Genomic DNA, 25866 nt, shown 5'->3' with positions numbered 1-25866 from the left:
AAACCGGGTGTAGAAAAGTGCTACAGTTTTTATGCAAACGAAAGGACCTTATATATTGAAAAAAAAATCAAAACTAGATCCATGGTGACGATACTGCCTACTAGGAATTAATAACTATGAAATAAAAGTATTGGATTACTTTTATACATATTTCTTCTGTATATGTAATTTGAATGACCAAATTTTTTGAAGGATAAGATTCCTAAACACAAATTTGGTCCACGCGATCATTTATCGTTTTTTATTTAGGTAATACAGTTTACTTTTCACATCTGTTTTATTTCACATCTTTCAGGTCCCCTGATTTATCCATGTTTTTTAAGTTTTTTTATTATCATTATAAAGCAATCAAAAAAATAACAATAAAAAAATAAGAAAAGTTACATTTCGTTATTATAGATAATATATCTTCACCTTATTGAATCATATTTAAGCGAGCGGCTAATCATAGTCTAATGGTGAACATTTTGATCCTGTATCGAATGCATTAAGCATGGTAACAATACCATCCAACGTTTCGAGACCAGTTGGAACGATTTGGTCTGGAGGAAGAAGGTATCCCTTTGTTCCATTGTCTCTTAAATAGAAATGATAAACTAATGGTGTTTGGAATGTAGCCTTCACCCAGTCGACGCTAAATCCCCCTGCAGGACCTGCAAGGAAGGTTTCATATCAGGAAATCCCCACCTAGTAAATTAAAGAAATGCTATACTCACCCTTAAGGTTATAGATATTTCCCACCTTATACTCTGTACCATAGCGCTCTGCTATGCTTTTGACAACCTTAAGTCCTATACTGTACTGAAAAATTCTTCATTTTATTCATTTAGAATACGATAGAAATTGTTAGGTTAGATTAGGTTAGGTAAGGTTAGGTTAGGTGAGATAGTTTTTGTTGCCTTTTCTTCATCAATATGACGACCCACATAAATAACAACAGGAGAAACTCGAAATAGGTGAATACTAAGAACTAAACGTTTTTTTAGTGAGATGTTAACGAATAAAATTGTTTCTTGGAATTTATTCTGTATTTTTTACTCTGAAGATACATATTTAGGAACATAATGGATTCAAGTATAACATACGCTTCATAAAAAGTGTATTTGTGTGTGTGTGTATTGAAATTCGGTAAGTGGTACTATATTTGGTGTTTTATTTAAGAAATAAAATTATCATACTCCACGACTTTGTGGATCACCGTTTATTTTTCGATTCATCATTGATATGTAAATTATGAATAGCCTTAACACTTTTATATATGACTTTTTTGTAACCCCTGTATACTTTGGAAAAATCTACCTTTGTGGTGATTTTTTCTAACCCTATATGAAGAATATGAGGATTCCATTTACAATCTTCAAATCGATACTAGATATATTAGCGAGACTGAAGACTATTCCCAATAATATTGTGTAGATATGGAAACAAGATGGAAAAAATATAGTATGGATATAGAGGGTACATGGAAGTTATAGGGAAAATCAACCTTAAAAGCACCGAAAAAATTAGGTGTTTACTTACAGTTAGATCATAATTATCAAGTGGATCAGGTGTGTGCGCGTATGGTATCCCGAGGACTTGACCATAAGAGTGAAAACTCAAGTAAGCTACTAATTTACCACCAATAGTAGATATGTACTGGGACAGTGTTTTAGTGCACGTTTCTGAGAATGGCCTTGGTCCTGGGTAGGTGCTCGTGCATGTAGTCCACATAATGCTTTCATGCTCTGACCAATGGTGGTCCCAGTTCCTTTCCGCATCAGCTCCTACGCAGATACCGTGATTCTGTCTCGTTCTGTACCAATTTCTGTCCTGCAAATCAAATTATTCAAATTCAAATGGATGAACCTGTCAGACCGGTACATTGTTTGAGTCCTCGAAATGAATGAAGTTTTACATTATTTTCCACCACGATTTTGAATTATTCAAATGAAGAACATCATCCATTCGCTTTATTCACAAACCTGAAGAAGGGAATAGAATTCCCGAAACGTTGTGAATAACTGTGTTCCTTGTAAATGCTGAACCTTCACCTTATTCATATAAGGTTTGTATCTCCAGATCCAGAAAACATTGACATAAATACGACAAACGCACTGACATGAACTACGTCTTGTTCGGATTCAAATCATAACCCGATAACCGGTAATCCATCCAAGTACTGAAAATTTATCGTAATCACGCTCTAGTACCTAGGAAAAAGATAGCAAAAATCGAAACAAGTTCCGGATGTTTTTCAATTTTGTAGTAAGTGTAGTAGACAGGATCTTTCTTAGAAGATGATTTATCAGTTGTCGGCCTTAAAGTCACACTTAAAGAACCATCGGATCAAGGAAAAAAAAGGAGTGCTGAACTTGCCAAAGACATCACCAAGACTGGAACTTAAGTAAACTTTTGTAAATTATGGTACATATATTCGACCAATGAGTATTGAATAGGTACTCAATGCTTCTACAATGGATATTGTGAGAAACACGTCAACTTTTCAGCAAAGAGTATGTATAATCTTCGACATCCCACTATCATTCATTCACCAGGAATGCTCCAACTTACATAAAATGGAAAATTTACTATAACCCAAGAAAACAATGAGAAATAAAAAACAGGATGAGAAATTCAGTTTCAAGAGTTAACGTACTAGGTGATTACCTCTTTCAATAAGACATTATATACCTATATTTAATTAATAAAGTTGAGTGGATTTGGAGCCTTGAGGACCGTAGTATGATAATTTGCTTGTATCTTTTATTTGTATTTATTCAAGTTTACCTGCTCATGTGAATAAACGAATCCATCAGGATTCGCAACAGGAACAAAGTACCAGTCGTAACTCTCAGCTATTCTTCGGATTTCTGGATCTTGACTAGACAACAGTTCATTGAAAATGAAAGTTGTAGCTGCTGAAGTAATCCTAAAAAAATTCAAAGCCATTCAGAAAACTCATCGCCGAATTTCAAGGGCTTCGTGAACAACAACACAAGTGCAGGCTTCACCAAGTTCTTATTTGCTCTAGTCGTATTGGATACCACGAAGATTTAGCCTACAAGACCGTAGTTTGTGCTAGCCGAAATGCACATCATATCCTACTATACTCCATACCCATTTATTTTAGCACTCGGTTGGCCATGAAATGTTTTTCTCAAGTTTTTGTAACTAGAACGGAGTAAGGTTGGCACTCATGAAATGTGGTTAATGTCATAACGCCGTTGCCACAACTAATATCAATTTTTATTACGAAAATGCCGAAAGTGATTGAAAAAAGAGACAGGGTTTCAGAAAGTGCTAATTAGAATTCAGGTCCGCTCATTCAAATAGTTATACGCTGATACTCTAAAATCCACACTACGTCAGACGGTAGCGAACATATTCAATGTAAGAGGATTTATATAATGTTTCATCTGTTATATTTCAGCTGAATATTTCCACAATCAGAAAGATTGTGAATGAATAGGATGACAAAGAATTTCCTCCTATTGGGAGACCCAAAAATGTGGTGGCATTTGAGAATTTTATGTTTGAGTGAATTAATGCGAGAAGTTTAATACAGGATTTTCGATGAACGTCATCGTTGAATAAGTTCCCGAAAATTGATTTTTCTATTTTTCATTTGACTTGTCCTATACATTGTGAATGTCTTAAGGTACCAATAAATACCTAATTATTATTATGTTAATTGTTTATTCATGTGAAATTCTTGTTCAAAGGTGAAGTTCATCTTGACTTGAAACTTCCTTTAATTCCTTTTACTTATATTAATGCAAGATGATTTTTGTAGAAGAATTTAACATACTTGTGATTATCTGTTAATTCCTTCGGGAGATACCCATTCTCAACCACTGCATCATACGCATTTCATCTTCGGGTTAATATTTTTGAAATCTACAACTGATGTAACGTATTCAAACTTTAGCCTAAGAAGATAACGAACATTAACTGTCCTCAAGCTAGTGCATATTATGATATTATACTGATCTCTTGTATTTTCTATGCGAATAACTGGATTTGGTATGCCTTCTATTAGTTTGTATAAGCTTCAATTAAGGTCGTCACATATTTTCCGAAGAGATTCGACATTGTGATAAAATACGTAATAACAGAAACTTTTACGTAGAACGGGCAACATAGCGTTGATTTAAAACCCGAAAATGTTTTGACAAGCTTCATAACCCCACATTTTCGTACTATACAGAGTGAAATGTGTCAAATTTCCATAAAAAAAAATAAAAATAAAAGTGAATGGAGTATAGTAAGCGCGTGATAAAGCCCACTAATGTTGTGTCCAATTTCAATACTTGGAAAACCATTTACTGACCATTCTCGACCGTGCATGTTCGCTTCGATGAAAACAGCTCTATTTTTGTTTTTTCTGGAATAGGATAGGTGAGCTCCTAGAATGTTTCTGCCTTCAAATGTATTCCCAACGGTTATTACTTTTACTCGTTTGTATAAACTTGGCAAACTGTACAGCCACGCTTCTATCTGTTGGGGAAAAAAGACTCAAGTAAATCGATTTGCTTTCTAGTACTATTTTTGGAATATTTATGAAATATCTTTTGAATATTAAAGATTTTCATTACATCTTTCGGAATGAGGCAAAATTTTACGGGTAAAAATGAACAGTGTTATCAACAATGGTTCATGGAATATCATTTGAGTTTGAAATTTTTTTAATAATTCATCCTTTATTTTTGTTCGACAAGAAGAGGTTATTTCCGAAATGTCTCATTTCATTTCCAATAATATCTGATGTATTCATATCAACATCTTTCACACTCATTCAGAAATATCTCTATATTGACGATGAGGAACATTCTGCCACCACAGCGCTTATCAAATCTTAACCCTAGCGACAAAATTAAAATACGTACCTGAGCTAGTGTAGGGTATTGCGTCCAACCGAATGCACATCTGGGCGTCCAACCCCTCACCTCCTTGTCCATGAGATTTTGAACATCATCAATGAGTACCTTCGAGTCGATATTTCTAGTGCACAGGAAATTTTCGAATTCTTTCTTGAGTTCTGGTGGAACCATGATGTCTAAACCGGTCTCAAAGTCATTGGGGCTGTTCCAGAAGTCCATGGCCGGTACGCTTTCCACGAACTGTTTCAGGAGCTGCAGGTCCTTATGCGTTTCTGGGTGGGTTCGATAGACTCGGTACCGCTGATAGTTGATTTTGCAGGCTATGCAGGATCCGAGTAATACTAGTACAAGGATATTCATTTGTCTGAAAACCGATTTTCATTATCCGATAGAGTTTTCATTCTATAGGGTTGATTTTTGATTTATATTATTAGTTGCAGACCAATGAAAATTCTCGTTGAAGATAATCTTTCTGAATTGAGCGATAATAAAAAAATAGTTATTTTCCTAGGCAGTTCGCAAAGTGTCATTGTGCACTTGGCAGTGACGAATAAACATTGTAAATTGGCACAAGATTGGTACCAGATAAAGAGTATAGGACCAAGAACCGAACCTTGAGGGACTCCACTCAATACGAATATGCACTTGAAACTTCATTACCCAATTTAATGAGTGGAGAACGACCCCTGAGGTAAAACTCGAATAGTTTCAGTGCCTCCTCAGGTACCCCACAAGAACTTAATATAGCGAGAAGAGTATCATGCCTCACCGTGTCAAAAACTTTACTGAATTCGAGCAAAATAAAGCTCAACATTTAGATTCTTCGATTGACTGCAAAATGTCTTCCTGATAGAAAAGCAGATTGAACATTAGGAAGGATCTTATTACACTCGAGATACCCCTCAAGTTGAATAGCCATTATCTTCTCCATTACTTTGGTCAATGCCGAGAAAATACTTATAGGTCTGAGATCGGATAGCTCTTTAGGATTGCTGATCTCTGGAATAGGAAAAACCTGTGCATACTTCCATGACTTGGGACACATTGAACTAAGCAACATTGAGTTGAAAATGTTAACAGCGAAAGGAAGGATATAGGGAAAAAAATTAATGAAGGAACTTGAAATAGTGTCACAACCTGGAGCACTGTTGTTGATTTTTTTCAGAAAATCAAGGACAATTTCCTCGTATTAGAAATACATGTTTGAAACCGATCTGTTCTTATAAAAATCTATAACTGAAGAATCACTACCACTATTCGCAAAATTCAGAAGTAATCATATCATTTAGTTCATCAGGGTTCATATATATTGCTGATCAATATCAACATGCGCTTTATTCAAAATATCCAATGGTTTCATTTCTATCGACATATTTTTATTAGAAGTGTGCATCGTAACATATTGAAAATATACCTAACCGTTTTTAATATTATGTTATCTCGTGATAGATGGTTAGGAAAGTAACATGGCAAAAATAACCTTGTGGATTTTATACTTCAACAACTTGCACATCCACTCGCGCACAATTGAATCAGTATTTGACTTCTAATCCGAAAGAAACTACCTTTTTATCGAATAATACTTGGTTACCATTGTGCCCATGCTCAATCCGTAAATTTGAGATAAAGAAATATTGATATGAGCCTGATATTTTTGACAGAATAGGATTGAAGCGTAATTTCCGGGCAATCATTGAATTGTTTACAGATGTTTGTTTTTACCTGTTTGTTTACTTCTGTGCGTCAATCAGGTTCACAACATTTCCGGAAAAAAAGTTTGTGGGGTGTTCCAAAATATCTGTAAATGGCTGGATGTTTAGGTATCAAACAAAGGCAACAATTTTTCTTCCGGAAACATAAGTTTAAAACGACAATGGCTTGTCGTTTTTATGACTACTAGTTTCTTTAAGCCATTAACCCTGATGTGCGTCGTGAATCATTTCAACAAATAGATTCGAAATTCTGCTGTTTGCAGTAGTAGGTACAATACAATGTATGGCCTCCAGCGGCATCAATAACAGCTTGTCATCTTCTTTGCATACTACACACGAGGTTGTTGAACATTTCTTGAGGAATTTGGTTCCATAAACGGGCAGAAGCTCTCTCATGCATTTAAGGATTCTGGGGTAGGTTGATGATTATCTAATCTTCTTTGGAGCATATCCCATGCATGTTCTATGCAATTCAAACCTGGTGAGTGCGGAGGTATTGCTAAATGTGGAATACCAAGCTCCTCGTGCGCATTCTCAACTATGGCTGCGCGGTGCGGTCTAGCGTTATCGTCTAGAAATTGAAAAGTTTCACCAATAACAGCGTGAAAATTTGGCACAACATTGTTAATGACATGCTCCCTATAGTTTAAGGCGGTCATATTCCCAGGACAAATGTGTAGATCTGTGCGCCCGTTGAAACATATCCCGGCTCATACCATAACACTACTACCTCGGAATGGATGGACTTCTTGGACATAGCGACGATTAGGTACGGGTTATGCGTGGGATTGTCCATACCCTTATTCTTCGAGAATCTGAAAATTGTATATATCTGGATTCATCAGTGAAAAGGACACTACGCCATTGATCGTTCCAATTGATATGTTGCCTTGCCCATTCCAGTGTTTGACGCTTATGGTCACGTGTTGATGGAACTCCTCTTAATGGACGTCTAGAACCTAGATTCACCTCTCCCAAACGTCGTATGATGGTTTCGATGGAAACTTGAACCCCATCTGCATTTTGAAGAGTATTCCGTAGCATTCTACACGTAGATGTAGGGTTTCTTCTCGCCGAAATGGTGATGAAACGATCTTGAGAAGGTGTTGTTTTTAGTCGATCACCAAGCCTTGGTCTTTCCAACACGGAACCTGTCTCCCTGAACCTATTCCAAAGTCGAGATATCACACTTTGGCTGACTTGGAGCCTTTCCGCTAATACAACCTGAGTTAGGCCACCCTGTAGCATTCCGATAGCCCTATTATCCTCAGCGTTTATTAATTTACGTCTTGGCATTTTCAGAAAACTCGTTTCAAATAGAAGCCGTTGATAAACTCATTTCATTTCATGAAGCAAGCATATGCAAAAAACCAAACTTCAGAAAAAGGGTGACCAGATTGGTGAAATGTCTCATATTGATTTTTATTGGATCGATTCAATTTGTTATTGAGTTTTAAATGATGTTACCTCGATTTTCTCGAAGAATACATACTTTTAAAAACGATTGAATACGATATCCCTAACTCTTCTGGAGCAGTATAGTTGCTTTCATACGCCTCAAGACGATGCATGTGGAGGACATTGAAGAAAAGTTTCGAAATTTGACAGCTGAAAGCTGAGAAGTTGTGGAAAGGATCTAATGGTGGGTGAATGCAGAGTCACTAAGAATAAAGACCTAAGAATGGTACCAATTCAATCAGCGGAAGGCTATCACTTGAACGCCATCTGCCAATTAATTGTTGTCAGTTCTCAGGCACTCTGCGTAAACCCACCTCACAAGTATAGGCGGTATAGCGACGTTATCATCGGCTAAATATATAAACTATCAGAGTGACTACTACTCTCATCAATTCTCCTCGATGCACCTGTGCACAACTATAGCATGCGACAAAAAGTAGGTATTCCAAAACGATTAGGAACAGTTTTTCAGTTTCCTAAGGTCAGGTATTCACTCCATTTTCCACTTTCTACATTGAATTGGGTACACAAATACTTGCATATATTTCTGAAATTCACATACTGGATACAAAGAGCTTTCCCTCATCATTAGAGGAACACTCTAGTTTTGAAGTTCTCTCTCTACCAAATGAAGAATATGCTTGTTATCATTTTCTCTGTCACTTTGGTTGTGTCACATGGCATATTTTTCAAAATAGAACAAAGAATATGGAATTCGTGGTTTTCGGGCTGATATAATGTAATAAAAATCAGTTTGGCGCGCTTGTTCCTATAAACGAGAGCGTTGAGTTTCGTATAAATATAAGTGATTTTCGAACTTTTGTTCCAATATTGAATTTTCAATCAAATATAATTATTTCTATATAATAGATAATAATGTGGAACGGAAAAATGCTCATACGTGTTTCCCAATTCTGTGAACAACATGCCATCGCAATCATTGTATAGGTTTCTCAATTTTCTACAAATATTTCATTGCCTGTGTTTGAAGCAGTTCTTTGTGATTTTTTCAGTACTCACTTCTGGCCGAGCTTTTTGTTATTACCTACTTATTACCTACTACTATTTTATTACCTGTTCGTGCATTTTTCTACAAAAAAATTTAAATAATGATGATGTGAATTTTGTGCTTTACTTTTTACCTATATAGTCGAAAGAACAGCAGAAAGTATTAGATTTCTTGTGAAAGTTACTAGAAAGACGCATAACTCCCCGCATATTATTTATTTTTACATATATTACGTCCGGTTTCATAATCAAATTTAAAGTCACTTTAAGCTGTTAAAGCTTCTTTTACTGTCATTTTTAGTAGGGTTCAAGGAAGCTTTAAAGTTAAAGCGGTTTTAGGTTTGATTATAAAACCGGCCGTTAATATGATCTCATGGAGCCGGTAACAATTTGAAATTATAGTCAAATATACTTGCTTTTTCCGAAGAAATATTGTAGGAAGAAATATAAGAAGATCAAAAAAAATTGCCAATGAATCCACTAAAAACTTGTTCATTTTTAATTATAAATTATGTTTCATTCATCAATATATATTTTTATGTATGTGGGCAGCTTTTTCATTACCAGAACCAACTCATTTTTTCTCTATATTTTTGGAGGATAGTAACTATAGAATCCAACGTTTCCTGGCCCGTTGGAATGATATGGTCGGGAGGAACAAGAAATCCATACTTTTTCACATGCCCCAATTCATACAAGTAAACTAATGGCGTTTTAAATGTGGCTTTCACCCAGTCCAGTGAAATTCCCGAGCATGGATCTTGAAATAAAATTTGGTTAGTTGACTGTAATGTGAAATGGATCTTATACTCACACATTGTCTGATATATATTTCCGACCTTATACTTCGTGCCATATCGCTTTTCCAAGCTTTTGACGGCCTCAAGTCCTATACTATACTGAAAATAGCCATTTATTAGCTAGTCGTTTCAAAATTCGAGGAAATTTGCGAAATTCCCTTTCGAATTCGAACTCAATAACTGGTAGAGAACCAACCAAATAAATTGCTCGTCAAAAGTTGATGATAGTGAAACAACTCTTGTTTTCACATAAGGAAAATTCAATTTTCTTCTGGAATAAGTATATTCACAGTTTTTTTGGTTCTAGAATGATAAGATTCCAAAGAAATTATGTAAAAAAATTTCGGTAAATTCAAAAATTTTCAATACAATTTCCCCTCAAAACAAAGTAAGTCCTTTAGGTTTATCATTAAATTCTATGCATGCTTTCCAGGTTCCAGGACGTTATGCCACTTGTCACGTGTGTTGGACCAGTCTTAACATACCATATACCATATATACCATATATACCTTATATACCATATATACATACCTTAACATACCAAAGAGTTTTTTGGTATAATGAAATTTAGATTTTTAATTGCGTAAAACCTTCTGATTTTATTGAGGACGAAATAAAATTGAAGAGAACAGAATTTGAAATGTGGATATCTGACAATTACAAGAAGTTAAACATAATAAAAATTTGTTCCCCAGAAGACGTTTCTATCATCGTTATGAGTTTATGTGATAAAAGAAATATTGAGATGATACGCAAAAAAAATACGCAAAAATATGCATCTTCGGAAAACATGAATATCTACCTTTTGACGAGTAATTTATTTTGGAAAAAAAGTACTTATGTTCGTAGCTTAGCTCGCAGTTTAAGGTTAAACAGGCTTATATGTTCATTAAAAGAAGTTATTGATCAAACTTTGAATCCACAGTGGGTACTCACAGTTAGATTAAAATTGTCTAGTGGTTCAGGACTGTGAGCGTACGGTATACCCAATACTTGACCGTAAGAGTGAAAACTCAAATAGGCAAGTAACTTATTCCCAATTGTCCGGATGTATTCGGACATTGTTCTGGTGCTAATTTCTGAGAAGGGCTTTGGACCTGGATAAACATTACTGCAAGGAAATACGCTAATTGCAAGCTCTGACCAGTGGTTGTCCCAGTTTCTATTGGGATCAGCTCCTCTGCACGGCCAAAAGTATTTCGATCTCGTTTTACGCCACATTCGATCCTGAAAATTGAAACGTGAACAAAATTCGAACGTGGTACGACATCATTATCTTTCGAAGCGATAGAATGTTTGATTTGCTGCGCACCTTCATTTTTATATGCTCCATCCAGGAATTATAATCAAAATTATGTTGGTAATAGCCCATCAAGTAAGTTGACCCATAAGCTAATTAAATATATACAGGGTGTCTTCAAGGGTGAGGCTTTTTTTTTCACAGAAGGTAGGACTCATCAAAATAAGTCGTTCAACCAAAAATTGTCTGTATAAAATATCCAAGATGGCTGAGATACAACCCCTAGATGTTCGACAAAATTTCATAAAATTTCAAGTACGGGTCTGCGAGAGGTGACTCCGGCATCGCAAAAACGAAACAAACATAAACATATTGCTGGACAATGAATGGTTCAGTACCAAGTTCATCGGATTAGATGGATCGGGTCACTTCTGAGAGAATCATAATTGTTGTATCGTGTAATTTAGGGTGGAAAAAAAAGGTAGAAAATCGAGGCAGTTTCTTGAAAGTCCTTATGTTAGTTATATTGAAAAAGTGATGTTTCCCCATTTCAAAATATTTTCCTATTAAAATGTCCCCTCCTGGTATCTCAACCAGATCATGAAAAGTACTGCCCTGGAACTTGAAAGATAATGTATGGATTACTTGAAATTTTTAGTGGATATAGCTAGATTTCTGTTGAAATACTTTCTGTTGTATTTGTTGACTCCCAAGCAATAAATAAAGTAGATTTACTTGATCAATAGATGACAGTTTTCGACAACAATGGTTAGTTATTTAATCGAATTAAGGGGAGGTTATACCACGGGACTTTTTCGCCATTCGTATAAGACGCAAAGGGGGAAAGACTACCAGAATGTGGGGTGTTGTCAGAACACTTGAACGATAAGGAGAAATTACGAATATTACAATAGTTTCCACTTTCGTCGAAAAAGTGGCAGCACATAACGAACATAACATAACATCTTTTTCAATTTCACCAGAATCCGAATTGTAGCCAATGGCGAGACTTTTCGAGAAATTTTTTCATGTGGAAATTCATAGAAGAGATAATTTCGCCTCAGAAAGTCAATGACATGAATGAATATTTTTTCTTTAAGGAAAAAAATGATTTTCCGAGATGACGAACTGATTGAATTGAATTATAATGAAAATCCCACATAAATTAGTGGTTTCGTACGTAAGATATTCATTTTCTCTTTTTAAACTGATCACTGAAACGGTGTAGACCCCTCTTAAGCTTCATCCCTACCTCCTCATGTGTAAAAGCGTAGCCATCTGGATTCGCAACTGGAATGATGTACCAGTCGTATCTTTCAGCTTCTTTTCGGATTGCTGGATCTTTACTCGTCAACAATTGATTAAGAATGAAAGTCGCTACTGCTGAACTTATCCTAAAAATTTCATTAATCATTCAGAGAAACTCACCAGATCCAGAGAATTCAACAAATTCCTACCAGATGTGTAAGCTTCACCAAGCCCTTGCCAATTTGGTTAGTATCAGGAAGCACTTGCTTATATATATATTATAGTTAGTACGTACAAGTGAGATTAGGTTTCAAGGTTAGTTTTAAAGGGTACCCTCTATACGAACCACTCTCTAGCATGGATGTTCGCTTCAATGAAAATTGCTCTGTGTTGGTTTACCCAGGAATAAGATAGGCGAACGCCTGTGATATTTCTTCTTTCGAATGTGGTGCCAGCTATTATTATTTCAACTTGTTTGTATTTTTTCGCTAAACTGTATAACCACGATTCTATCTGTGAACGAGAAAAAGTCAAGAACACAGGGTGTCCGAATAAATGGGGTGGATTAGTAGGGGTACTCCATATAAATTTTCCCGATATAACCCACCCTTCGAAAGATACACACCCTAGTATTTGTTGACGTGTTCAATCCTTCAAACTAGGCAGGAGCTAGTAGTCGTTATTAGTCGCGTAATTAATATCTATGTAGTTTACTAAAGCAAATCAAAGGTAATCTTTTCCTTCATGTACTATCATGACGTATATTTCTGTTCAATATTCAGATAATAATGAAGTATATACGGATTTTTTTGGTTTTCTGAACAGAAAGATTGATATCGGAAAAGCTTGGAGGAGGTATTTATGTCAGTATTTATAAAAGCAATTCCAAAATTGTGAACATGATCGCAGAAGTTCCAAGAAAAATAGCAAAAAACTCATTTGATTTTTTTTAATTATAAGAAGGTTTCATTTGCTCGGTTAAAATTAAAATAAAAATAAAAAGAAATTTGATATTGTTAAAAAAACAATAGTTTATGAAAGAATTTAATAATTTTATTTCCGTAAAGAAAGTTTCATTTGCACAGTTGAAATTTTAATTGCATGAATTCAATAAGTATACTTTATAAGACTTTGATTATCTGATTTTTTTTGACAGTAACAATTACTTAATGGGATAAATAAAACTCGTAATGCAATTGCTATTGGCTCAGAAGAGCAAATACGTGGCCTGTACAAAAATATTTCTTCGGAAATTTCATTTCAACACTTTTCTTGAAGCAGCTCTCAGAAAATCATTTGAAGATACATACTTGAGCCAATGAAGCGTATCGTGTCCATCCAAATTCCGATCTGTGAGCATTACTATGACCTCTCTCAATATCCATGAGTTTTTGGACGTCTTCTATGAGTACTTCCCATTCAATATTTCTAGAACTCAAAAATTCCTTAAATTCTCTCTTCAGTTCCGGTGGAACCATAACATCAATGTCGCCAACATGGTTGGGATCTGTCCAAAAGTTAGAGAGTGGTGCCATTTCAACGAATTGTTTCATTAGTTTTAAATCTTGGTACGTTACAGGTTTGGTCCGGAGGACTTCATATCTCGCATAATTGATTGTTCCGGTTACGTAAGGTCCGAGTAAAAGAAGTACGAAAATTTTCATCTGTCTGAAAAACGATTATTTACTCTTCTCGCCCACTATAATTTTTATTTTTTAGGTAATGATGCGAGACGAAACTTCATTTTCTTTGTACTAGATCTTTCACAAACAACACAATGAAATAATTCAGGCAGTTTAAAAATGGAATGTCAAGAAGTATTTGTTCATAATTTCTTGTCAAAGAAAAAAGTTATATCATGTACCTAAGTATGGAGAGTAGCATCGTATCAAGCGAATATTAGTGACAATATTTTTTAGTTTGCCGTTATATTGTGAGAAACAATCTGAAAAAATTGCCGATTAAGCGGAACTCACAAGATTGAAATTTCAATAAGAATTGACTACGGAGAAAGGACAAGAAACAATAACACAAAATGGAATTCTCATAGAAGAGAAAAAAATAACCAAAAATATTCCTCGTTCGATACGATTCTACTCTCCTTACCTCCTAAATTTTTTGTTTGACCTCCATTGGAATTCCATTCTTAAACTGCCTGAATTTCATTCAGTTGCATTTAAAAAGTTGCCGTCATTTCGAAAAGGACAGGAGTCACGCATTTCAATCATAAGTCCAACATATTTCATGTTAATATTCTTTTTCTAATTTTGACATATAAAGTGACACTTTTCGAACCTCATTGACGTTTTGAAACATTTAACTTTTCGTAACCAGTTACGAAAAGTAAAATATTTCGCAACTGATGATGAAGAGATACTTGCTTCCATAGTGAAAATTTAAATATTTAAATAGACGATTTAAAGGGAATCTGCGAGAGACGTTTGTATAGATGTTTTTGGTACCCTCAATATGAATTCATAGCCACATCTTATTCAAAATTAGGAAAAATATTGTGTGAAACACGCTGAGGAACACTATTTTTCCCAACTGGTTGCACAAATAAGTACTATGAGCAATGCTTTTGATCAATAAATAAATAATATGTTTTCTGTTTCTCATCTGCTAAGTTTAGTTCCATTAGCACTATTATATTTCTTATATAAAATATATTATTGTTGCTCGCAGAATGTTTTATGACTGGATTCTGGCCCGTTTCAGAATGACAGGTTCAATTATCAATGACTTCAAATCTCCAATTTGGGACAAGCTGAATAATATTTTCTTACATCAACTAGAGCGCAATTTGAAATACTGATTGAGCTGTCCGAGCGTATTCACAACAAAAAACTGTCTTTGATTTATGTACTAAATTTATTCTACCTTAGAACAAACTCAAATGAACCTACCCTTTCATGAAAAAAGCACCTGAACAACTCCAATAGACACACTCAAACCGTAATTGAGCTGAACCTGAACATATCGGTACCTACTTACAGTGATGAAATAACGTCATTTTCCAGTAATCGTTATATTGTTTACAGCTTTATGTTCCCACATCTTCGATTAATCAAATGAGTCATGAATTCTTAGAGATTAGTTAATCAATAAGCATTCGTTTAATTGGAAACGAAACATAAAGTCATTATGTTGGAAAAAGAAGTTTAAACTAATCTAAGTTGTCTAAGTATAATTGTTGTACACCTAGAATCAAGAAGGTAACCTCCTCGCTCCTGCTAGTTCCTCGTCCAAAGCTTTTTTAGCGTTGCCTACCAATGGTGATATGAAAATTTTTTTGTTCTTTGCTAGACCGGATACTTCTCAGTCGATATGGTTACCTCACAATATATGAAATATAATATGAAAAAGACAATTTATTACCTTCCCATTGGAAGAAAATGTACGACCTTTTAAATTTATTTCAGTTGAGGAAAGAGATGATAGTCGGATGGAACAAAATCTGGTGAATAAGGGAAGTGTTCTAGTAATTCAAACCCTAAATCACGAATTTTTTGCATGGCAACATGAGATTTGGGTGCAGGGGCGCTGTCCTGCAAAAACAAAACACCTTTGAATAGCTTTCCGCGTCTTTTCTCTTCGATTTTTTCCCGTAGACTGGTCAGTAATGTCAAATAGTAATCTACGGTTATTGTTCTACCCTTATCTGAAAAATCAATCATGATTACTCCGTGGTAATCCCAAAACACTGAAGCAAAAACTTTTCCAGCAGATTTTTGGACACGAAACTTCTTAGGTTTTGGAGAACCACAGTGTCGCCATTCCATCGTTTGTTGCTCTGTTCCTGAATCGTAGAAATGTACCCAAGTCTCATCCAGAGTAACAATTCGGTTTAAGAAGTCTACATCGTATTCAAATCGAGCACAGATCGAAAGCGACGATTTTACCCTTGCACGCTTTTGGTCAACATTCAAACATTTTGGGATCCATTTTGCAGCAATTTTTGTCATGTCCAAATTGACGTGAACTACATGATGAACGCGTTCGTATGAAATATGCAGTGCTTCAGATATCCGTGTTAGCCCAATTCGACTGTCTGATAAAATCATGTTATGAACTGCATCGATATTTTCGGGGACTGTAACAGAAGTTGGCCTTTCCGATAGGTCATCATCTTCAATGGAAAATTTACCTCGTTTGAAGCTTGCAGTCCAACTTTTCACGGTCGCATACGATGGACATTAACCACCACGAGTATTAAGCATATCTTCGTAAATCTGCTTACCTCTTAACCCTTTTAAATACTTGATGATGGCTCGATACTCCAATTTTTCGATTTTCACAATTTCGGTGGACATCTTCTTTCTTTTAATTTATTGCGTAACTCTGGTTTACTGTTTTGTCCTCAAACTTCACATTGACTTATATGTTATCAATTTTCTGTGTTTTGAGCACTGAGTGATTCGGCGCGAACTGGCGTTGTCAGCGTGGTATGATGACAAACAGGAAAACTGATATAAAATAATAAAAGCACATGACAACCATCAAATAATTAGGATATTGAAAAAAACAGTCAGAAAAGCTGACAAATGCGCCTATCTATACGTGAAAACTAGAGAGAAGTTGAGTTTCTATAGTAAAAAGAAGAAGAAGCAGGACATATGACAAAATCGATTTGAAATTTGGCAAATGGCATGATTCTTCTGCCAAAATTTGAAAATTCAAGATAAACTCTAGTATACATTTTTGTCCTCAAACTTCACACTGATTCTTCTAATGAGTAATTGTTCGTTGCTAAGGTAACGCAATGTTTTTTTATGCATGGAACTGGTCTAGGCTAGCTAGATATCAATACATCCTCGTAGTATTCAAGTTGCCAAGAGAACTCCTTTGAGTGGGGTTCTCAAGGGATCTGTTTTCGGTCTGATATAATGTAATAATAATCAGTTTTGCACGCTTTTTTCTATAAACGAGAGCGTTGAGTTTCGTATAAGTGTAAGTAATTTTCAAACTGTTGTTCCAATATGAATTTGCAATTTGATATAACTATTTCTCTTTAATAGATAATAATGTGGAACGGCATAATGCTTAGGACACAAAAAAAGATTTCTTCATACCTCATACGTGTTTCCGAATTCTGTGAACAACATGCCATCGCAATCATTGTAAGGTTTCTCAATTTTCTACAAATATTTCATTGCCTGTGTTTAAAGCAGTTCTTTGTGAATTCTTCAGTAGTCGTTTTTGGCCGAGCTTTTTTCAATATTTAAAAAAAATCCTCGTTATTCCCTCGCAGGGGTTACATGAAAAGCTCCCCAACTTTGCATGCAGAGTAGAGTAATATAAAATAAAAAATTACCTGTTCGTGCATTTTTCTACAAAAAAATTTAAATACTGATGATGTGAATTTTGTGCTTTACTTTTTACCTATACAGTCGAAAGAACAGCAGAAAGTATCAGATTTCTTGTGAAAGTTTCTAGAGAGACGCACAAATCCTCACATATTATTTATTTTTACATATACATATTACGTCCTGTTTCATAATCAAATTTAAAGTCACTTTAAGTTTAAAGCTTCCTTTACAGTCATTTTCAGTAGGGTTAAAGGAAGCTTTAAAGTTAAAGCGGCTTCAGGTTTGATTATGAAACCGGCCGTTAATATGATCTCCTGGAGCCGGTAACAGTTTGAAATTATGGTCAAATATACTTGCTTTTTCCGAAGAAATATTGTAGGAATAAATATAAGAAGATAAAAAAAAATTGCCAATGAATCCACTAAAAACTTGTTCATTTTTAATTATAAATTATGTTTCATTCATCAATATATATTTTTATGTATGTGAGCAGCTTTTTCATTACCAGAACCAACTCATTTTTTCTCTATATTTTTGGAGGATAGTAACTATAGAATCCAACGTTTCCTGGCCCGTTGGAATGATTTGGTCGGGAGGAACAAGAAATCCATACTTCACATGCCCCAATTCATACAAGTAAACTAATGGCGTTTTAAATGTGGCTTTCACCCAGTCCAGTGAAATTCCCGAACATGGATCTTGAAATAAAATTTGGTTAGTTGACTGTAATGTGAAATGGACCTTATACTCACACATTGTCTGATATATATTTCCGACCTTATACTTCGTACCATATCGCTTTTCCAAGCTTTTGACGGCCTCAAGTCTTATACTAAACTGAAAATAGCCATTTATTAGCTAGTCGTTTCAAAATTCGAGGAAATTTGCGAAATTCCCTTTCGAATTCGAACTCAATAACTGGTAGAGAACCAACCAAATAAATTGCTCGTCAAAAGTTGATGATAGTGAAACAACTCTTGTTTTCACATAAGGAAAATTCAATTTTCTTCTTGAATAAGTATATTCACAGTTTTTTTGGTTCTAGAATGATAAGATTCCAAAGAAATTATGTAAAAAAATTTCGGTAAATTCAAAAATTTTCAATTCTATTTCCCCTCAAAACAAAGTAAGTCCTTTAGGTTTATCATTAAATTCTATGCATGCCTTCCAGGTTCCAGGACGTTATGCCACTTGTCACGTGTGTTCGACCAGTCTTAACATACCGAAGAGTTTTTTTTGGTATAATGAAATTTAGATTTTTAATTGCGTGAAACCTTCTGATTTTATTGAGGACGAAATAAAATTGAAGAGAAAAAAATTTGAAATGTGGATATCTGACAATTACAAGAAGTTAAACATAACAAAAATTTGTTCCCCAGAAGGCGTTCCTGTCATCGTTATGAGTTTATGTGATAAAAGAAATATTGAGATGATACGGAAAATATGAATCTTCGGATAACATGAATATCTACCTTTTGACGAGTAATTTATTTTGGAAAAAAAGTATGTTCGTAGCTTAGCTCGTAGTTTAAGGTTAAACAGGCTTATATGTTCATTAAAAGAAGCTATTGATCAAACTTTGAATCCACAGTGGGTACTCACAGTTAGATTAAAATTGTCTAGTGGTTCAGGACTGTGAGAGTACGGTATACCCAATACTTGACCGTAAGAGTGAAAACTCAAATAGGCAAGTAACTTATGCCCAATTGTCCGGATGTATTCGGACATTGTTCTGGTGCTAATTTCTGAGAACGGCTTTGGACCTGGATATTTATCACTGCAAGGAAATACGCTAACTGAAAGCTCTGACCAGTGGTTGTCCCAGTTTCTATTGGGATCAACTCCTCTGCACGGCCAAAAGTATTTCGATCTCGTTTTACGCCACATTCGATCCTGAAAATTTAAACGTGAACAAAATTCGAACGTGGTACGACATCACCATCTTTCGAAGCCATAGAATGTTTGGTTTGCTGTGCACCTTCATTTTTATATGCTCCATCCAGGAATTAAAATCAAAATTATGTTGGTAATAGCCCATCAAATCAAGTAAGATTTTGAGTTGCGGAATTCAGGTTGGTGGTGAAAATAAAAACTGACCCATAAACTAATTACATATATACTGGGTGTTTTCAAGGGTGAGGCTTTTTTTCACAGAAGGAAGAACTCATCAAAATACATAAGTCGTTTAGCCAAAAATTGTCTTTATAAAATATCCAAGATGGCTGAGATACAACCCCCTAGTTCGACAAAATTTCATAAAATTTCAAGTACGGGACTGCGAGAGGTGACTCCGGCATCGCAAAAACGAAACAAACATAAACATATAGCTGGACAATGAATGGTTCAGTGCCAAGTTCATCGGATTAGATGCATCAGGTCACTTTTGACAGAATCATAATTATTGTATCGTGCAATTCAGGGTAAAAAAAAAGGTAGAAAATCGAAGCAGTTTCCTTAAAGTCCTTATGTTGGTTATGTTGAAAAAGTGATGTTTCCCCATTTCATCCCATTTTTACGACGATTGTTGGAATGTTCGAACAAGTGGATTGTGATGCCCATTATGGAAAAATTCATAAATAATTTAGACAAATTTTTTTGGTGAGTATTATTCTATTTTTTACACTTGTGTCCTAAGTCTCTTCTGTCAGTTGGTATCGAAATGAGCCATTTCATAAAATCGTGTAAGTTACTAAAAGATAATGACAACAATTCGGCAATTCTAAGTTTCCATTTTCATTACCACGTGAATATCGAACGGGCCAATATCCTAATCGAAACTACATGGTCGAATCAGGAGAAAAGTTTTTCCCACTGCTTTGCGATAATTCAGCTAACAAACTGTCTGGGATCGTATAAGGATCTATTTCAGTAATAATTTTCAATTTTTTTTCCAATTTTGTCATTCTGAAAGTTGTGTATAGGTGACTTTTGGTGAAACACTGCATTTTTACCAGTTCTACCTTCTGTTGAAAAAAAAACTTACTTTCGAATACACCCTTTGCAATGACCAATATAGATGGTGCAGTTCTAAGAACAGCTCAGATGGGGGCACAATAGACCTTAAGGTCGCAGTAAACCCCATACCAAACTATAAATATGCACCGACCAAAGACTATTTTACTTCCATACTTTCACCATGATCTTGGTTTAATCGAACCGACTAAGAAAATCATTGGGTCAATTTCAATGCATCCAACATCAACAACTACGAGGAACGTGAAGCTGTTATCAATAAGAATGAATTACCATGTCTAAAAATATTTTCCTATTAAAATATTTGTCCCCTCCTGGTATCTCAAAGTACTGCCCTGGAACTTAAAAGATAATAATGTAAGGATTACTTGAAATTTTTAGTGGATGTAGCAAGATTTCTGTTAAAATACTTTGTGTTGTATTTGGGGTCTCCCAAGCAATATATGAAGTAGATTTACTTGATCAATACTATTAAGAGGAGGTTATACCACGGGACTTTTTCGCCATTCGTACCTATAAGGCGTAAAGGGGGAAAGACTACAATAATTTGGGGTTGCCAGAACACTTGAACGATATGGAGAAGTTACGAATATTACAATAGTCGTAAAGGTGGCAGCACATAACGAACGTCTTTTTCAATTTCACCAGAATCCGAATTGTAGCCAATCGCGAGACTTTTCGAGAAATTTTTTCATGTGGAAATTTATAAAAGAGATAATTTGATCTCGGAAAGTCAATGACATGAATGAATTTTTTTTTTAATGAAAAAATTTTTCTCCTTATGACTTTCCGAGATGACGAACTAATTGAATTGAATTAATGAAAACCCCACATAAATTAGTGGTTTCGTACGTAAGATATTCTTTTTTTTTTCGAACTGATCACTAAAACGGTGTAAACCCCTCTTAAGCTTCATCCCTACCTCCTCATGTGAAAAAGCGAAGCCATCTGGATTCGCAACTGGAATGATGTACCAGTCGTATCTTTCAGCTTCTTTTCGGATTGCTGGATCTTTACTCGTCAACAATTGATTAAGAATGAAAGTCGCGACTGCTGAACTTATCCTGAAAATTTCATTAATCATTCAGAGAAACTCACCAGATCCAGAGAATTCAACAAATTCCTACCAGATGTGTAAGCTTCACCAAGCCCTTACCAATTTGGTTAGTATCAGGAAGCACTTGCTTATATCTGAGAAGACAGTAGTTAGTACGTACAAGTGAGATTAGGTTTCAAGGTTAGTTTTAAAGGGCACCCTCTATACGAACCACTCTCTAGCATGGATGTTCGCTTCAATGAAAATTGCTCTGTGTTGGTTTACCCAGGAATAAGATAGGCGAACGCCTGTGATATTTCTTCCTTCGAATGTGGTGCCAGCTATTATTATTTCAACTTGTTTGTATTTTTTCGCTAAACTGTATAACCACGATTCTATCTGTGAACGAGAAAAAGTCAAGAACACAGGGTGTCCGAATAAATGAGGTGGATAAGTAGGGGTACTCCATATAAATTTTCTCGATATAACCCACCCTTCGAAAGATACACACCCTAGGATTTGTTGACGAGTAGACGGTTTTCATTTTATTTACGTGTTCAATCCTTCAAACTAGGCAGGAGCTAGTAGTCGTTTACTAGAGTAAGGCCCGGTACTTTCACGTGCGAATAACTAAATTTATTCGATAAATAAGTCTTTTTCTTAGGATAAGTAAAAATGCAGTCTTTTCACTTTCAGATAGTTTTATTCATCGAATAAATCAGTCATTGAAACTCGTTAATAAGATTTTATTTGCCATAGATCGAATGTCGGTACGTCATTATTGGTTGAATTTTTAAGATTCTGGATGTATGGTTATTTTTTGTGTGATTTTCACGAAATATTTGCTTTGTAGTTAGAATTATGACAATTTCTACAATGCGGTCTCTTATTTGACATTAATCAGTGAAAAGTAGTAAACCGAGTTTTCACAGAATTGTTATTCGTCAAATAATTTCATCTGAAAGCACCGAAATAAGGTATCCTTCAGATAAAAAATTATTTGACAGATACTTATTGACAATAAATAAAATTTATTCGAAGGTGAAAGTACCGGGCCTAAAACAAAGGTAATCTTTTCCTTCATGTACTATCATGACGTATATTTCTGTTCAATATTCAGATAATAATGAAGTATATACGGATTTTTTCGAACAGAAAGATTGATATCGGAAAAGCTTGGAGGGGGTATTTATGTCAGTACATATTTATAAAAGCAATTCCACAATTATTGTCAACATGAGTGCAGAAGTTCAAAGAAAAATAGCAAAAAATCATTTGATTTTTTCAATTATAAGAAGGTTTCATTTGCTCAGTTGAAATTAAAATAAAAATAAGAACAATAGTTTATAAAAGAATTTAATAATTTTATTTCCGTAAAGAAAGTTTCATTTGCACAGTTAAAATTTTAATTGCATGAATTCAATAAGTATACTTTATAAGACTTTGATTATCTGATTTTTTTGACAGTAAAAATTACTTAATGGGATAAATAAAACTTGTAATGCAATTGCTATTGGCCCAGAAGAGCAAATACGTGGCCTGTACAAAAATTTTTCTTTGGAACTTTCATTTCAACACTTTTCTTGAAGCAGCTCTCAGAAAATCATTTGAAGATACATACTTGAGCCAATGAAGCGTATCGTGTCCATCCAAATACCAATCTGTGAGCATTATTATGACCTCTCTCAATATCCATGAGTTTTTGGACGTCTTCTATGAGTACTTCCCATTCAATATTTCTAGAACTCAAAAATTCCTTAAATTCTTTCTTCAGTTCCGGTGGAACCATAACATCAATGTCGCCAACATGGTTGGGATCTGTCCAAAAGTTAGAGAGTGGTGCCATTTCAACGAATTGTTTCATTAGTTTCAAATCTTGGTACGTTACAGGTTTGGTCCGGAGGACTTCATATCTCGCATAATTTATTGTTCCGGTAACGTAAGGTCCGAGTAAAAGAAGTAAAAAAATTTTCATCTGTCTGAAAAACGATTATTACTCTTCTCGCCCACTATAATTTTTATTTTTTTTTTATAATGATGTGAGACGAAACTTCATTCTCTTTGTACCAGATATTTTACAAACACAATGAAATAATTCAGGCAGTTCAAAAATGGAATGTCAAGAAGTATTTGTTCATAATTTCTTGTCAAACAAAAGAGTTATATCATGTACCTAAGTTTGGAGAGTAGCATCGTATCAAGAGAATATTAGTGACAATATTTTTTAGTTTGTCGTTATATTGTGACAAACAATCTGAAAAAAATGCCGATTAACCGAAACTCACAAGATTGAAATTTCAATCATGATTGACTACGGAGAAAGGACAAGAACACAAAATGGAATTCACAATTCATTCAAAGAGAAGAGAAAAAAATAACCAAAAATATTCCTCGTTCGATACGATTCTACTCTCCTTACCTCCTAAATTTTTTGTTTGACCTCCATTGGAATTCCATTCTTAAACTGCCTGAATTTTATTCAGTTGCATTCAAAAAATTGAAGCCGTCATTTCGAAAAGGACAGGAGTCACACTTTTCAATCATAAGTCCAGCATATTTTTTTATTCTTTTTCTAATTTTGACATATAAAGCGAAACTTTTCAAACCTCATTGACGTTTTGAAACGTTACCAGTTCCAGTTACGAAAAGTAAAATATTTCGCAACTGATGATGAAAAGAGACTTGCTTCCATAGTTACGGAGAGAAAAATCAAATATTTAAATAGAAGATTTAAAGGGAATCTGCGAGAGACTCTTGTATAGAAGTTTTTGGTACTCTTAATTTGAATTCATAGCCACATCCTATTCAAAATGAGGAAAAATATTGAAACACTATATTTTTCCCAACTGGTTGCACAAATAAGTACTATGATCAATGTTTTTGTCTAATAAATAATATGTCTTCTCTTTCTCATCTCTTATGTTTAGTTCCGTTAGCACTATTATATTTTTCATATGAAACATAATATTGTTGCTCACGGAATGTTTAATGACTGGATTCTGGCCCATTTCAGAATGACAGGTTCAATTATCAATGTCTTCAAATCTCCAATTTGCGACAAGATGAATAATATTTTCTTTATTTCTTACATCAACTAGAGCGCAATTTAAAATCCTGATTGAGCTGCCGAACATTCTTTGATTTATGTACTAAATTTATTCTAACTTAGAACAAACTCAAATGAACCTACCCTTTCATGAGAAAAGCACCTAAACTACTTCAATAGACACACTCAAACCGTAATTGAGCTGAACCTGAACATATCGGTACCTACTTACAGTGATGAAATAACGTCATTTTCCAGTTATCGTTATATTGTTTACAGCTTTATATTCCTACTTCTTTGATTAATCAAATGAGTCATGAATTCTTAGAGATTAGTTAATCAATCAGCATTCGTTTGATTGGAAACGAAACATGAAGTCGTTATGTTGGAAAAAGAAGTTTAAACTAATCTAAGTTGTATAAGTAGGTATATTATTGTTTTACACCTAGAATCAAGAGTTCAAGGAGGTAACCTCCTCGCTCCTGCAAGTTCTTCGTCCAAAGCTTTTTTAGCGTTGGCTACCAATGGTGATATGAAAATTTTTTTGTTCTTTGCTAGACCGGATACTTCTCAGTCGATATGGAAACCTCACAATATATGAAATATAATATGAAAAAGACAATTTATTACCTTCTCGTTGGAAGAAAATTTACGACCTTTTAAATTTATTTCAGTTGAGGAAAGAGATGATAGTCGGATGGAGCCAAATCTGGTGAATAAGGGGAGTGTTCTAGTAATTCAAACCCTAAATCACGAATTTTTTGCATGGCAACATGAGATTTGGGTGCAGGGGCGCTGTCCTGCAAAAACCTTTGAATAGCTTTCCGCGTCTTATCTCTTCAATTTTTTCCCGTAGAGTGATCAGTAATGTCGAATAGTAATCTACGGTTATTGTTCTACCCTTATCTGAAAAATCAATCATGATTACTCCGTGGTAATCCCAAAACACTGAAGCAAAAACTTTTCCAGCAGATTTTTGGACACGAAACTTCTTAGGTTTTGGAGAACCACAGTGTCGCCATTCCATCGTTTGTTGCTCTGTTCCTGAATCGTAGAAATGTACCCAAGTCTCATCCAGAGTAACAATTCGGTTTAAGAAGTCTACATCGTATTCAAATCGAGCACAGATCCAAAGCGATGATTCTACCCTTGCACGCTTTTGGTCAACATTCA

At 34.8% G+C, this 25866-nt stretch overlaps 3 protein-coding genes across 4 annotated transcripts; all 3 read right to left on the bottom strand.

Annotated features, from left to right (window-relative positions):
• Positions 1–271: 271 nt before the first annotated feature.
• LOC123315229 (zinc carboxypeptidase-like) lies at positions 272–6498 on the bottom strand. Of its 2 annotated transcripts, none has more exons than XM_044900842.1 (7): positions 6343–6498; positions 4869–5226; positions 4313–4479; positions 2770–2911; positions 1522–1812; positions 717–801; positions 272–653 (listed from the first exon to the last, which is right to left on the bottom strand). In XM_044900842.1, the coding sequence occupies exons 2-7, from the start codon at positions 5220–5222 to the stop codon at positions 442–444; spliced, it is 1251 nt and encodes a 416-aa protein (XP_044756777.1). In that variant the 5' UTR covers positions 5223–5226; positions 6343–6498; the 3' UTR covers positions 272–441. The 2 variants fall into 2 exon arrangements, with proteins under 2 accessions (XP_044756777.1, XP_044756778.1); XM_044900843.1 differs by having other exon boundaries at positions 6282–6469.
• Positions 6499–9516: 3018 nt separating this feature from the next.
• Positions 9517–15355, bottom strand: LOC123315757 (zinc carboxypeptidase-like). Its single transcript, XM_044901594.1, has 7 exons — positions 15236–15355; positions 13640–13997; positions 12676–12842; positions 12334–12475; positions 10778–11068; positions 9855–9939; positions 9517–9800 (listed from the first exon to the last, which is right to left on the bottom strand). The coding sequence occupies exons 1-7, from the start codon at positions 15241–15243 to the stop codon at positions 9601–9603; spliced, it is 1251 nt and encodes a 416-aa protein (XP_044757529.1). The 5' UTR covers positions 15244–15355; the 3' UTR covers positions 9517–9600.
• Positions 15356–18051: 2696 nt separating this feature from the next.
• Positions 18052–24917, bottom strand: LOC123315758 (zinc carboxypeptidase-like). The gene is made up of 7 exons (XM_044901595.1): positions 24838–24917; positions 23269–23626; positions 21880–22046; positions 21534–21675; positions 19241–19531; positions 18391–18475; positions 18052–18336 (listed from the first exon to the last, which is right to left on the bottom strand). The coding sequence occupies exons 1-7, from the start codon at positions 24843–24845 to the stop codon at positions 18140–18142; spliced, it is 1248 nt and encodes a 415-aa protein (XP_044757530.1). The 5' UTR covers positions 24846–24917; the 3' UTR covers positions 18052–18139.
• Between the last annotated feature and the right edge of the window lie 949 nt (positions 24918–25866).

This window comes from Coccinella septempunctata, chromosome 6 (assembly GCF_907165205.1).
Source record: "Coccinella septempunctata chromosome 6, icCocSept1.1, whole genome shotgun sequence".
NCBI classification, from domain to species: Eukaryota; Metazoa; Arthropoda; class Insecta; order Coleoptera; family Coccinellidae; genus Coccinella; species Coccinella septempunctata.
Note: the sequence above shows the minus strand (reverse complement) of the source record. Positions and strands in the feature narration are given on the sequence as shown.

Coding starts and splice junctions, on each gene's coding strand:
- LOC123315229 (XM_044900842.1), bottom strand. CDS start 5,222: ATGAATATCCTTGTACTAGTATTACTCGGATCCTGCATAGCCTGCAAA. Junction 4,480..4,868: donor AATACCCTACACTAGCTCAG/GTACGTATTTTA, acceptor TTTCCCCAACAG/ATAGAAGCGTGGCTGTACAG. Junction 654..716: donor AAATATCTATAACCTTAAGG/GTGAGTATAGCA, acceptor CCTTCCTTGCAG/GTCCTGCAGGGGGATTTAGC.
- LOC123315757 (XM_044901594.1), bottom strand. Junction 12,843..13,639: donor GATACGCTTCATTGGCTCAA/GTATGTATCTTC, acceptor TCTCGTTCACAG/ATAGAATCGTGGTTATACAG. Junction 11,069..12,333: donor ACGCTTTTACACATGAGGAG/GTAGGGATGAAG, acceptor TTCAATTTTCAG/GATCGAATGTGGCGTAAAAC.
- LOC123315758 (XM_044901595.1), bottom strand. Junction 21,676..21,879: donor AACATCCATGCTAGAGAGTG/GTTCGTATAGAG, acceptor TGAAATTTTCAG/GATAAGTTCAGCAGTCGCGA. Junction 19,532..21,533: donor TCGCTTTTTCACATGAGGAG/GTAGGGATGAAG, acceptor TTAAATTTTCAG/GATCGAATGTGGCGTAAAAC.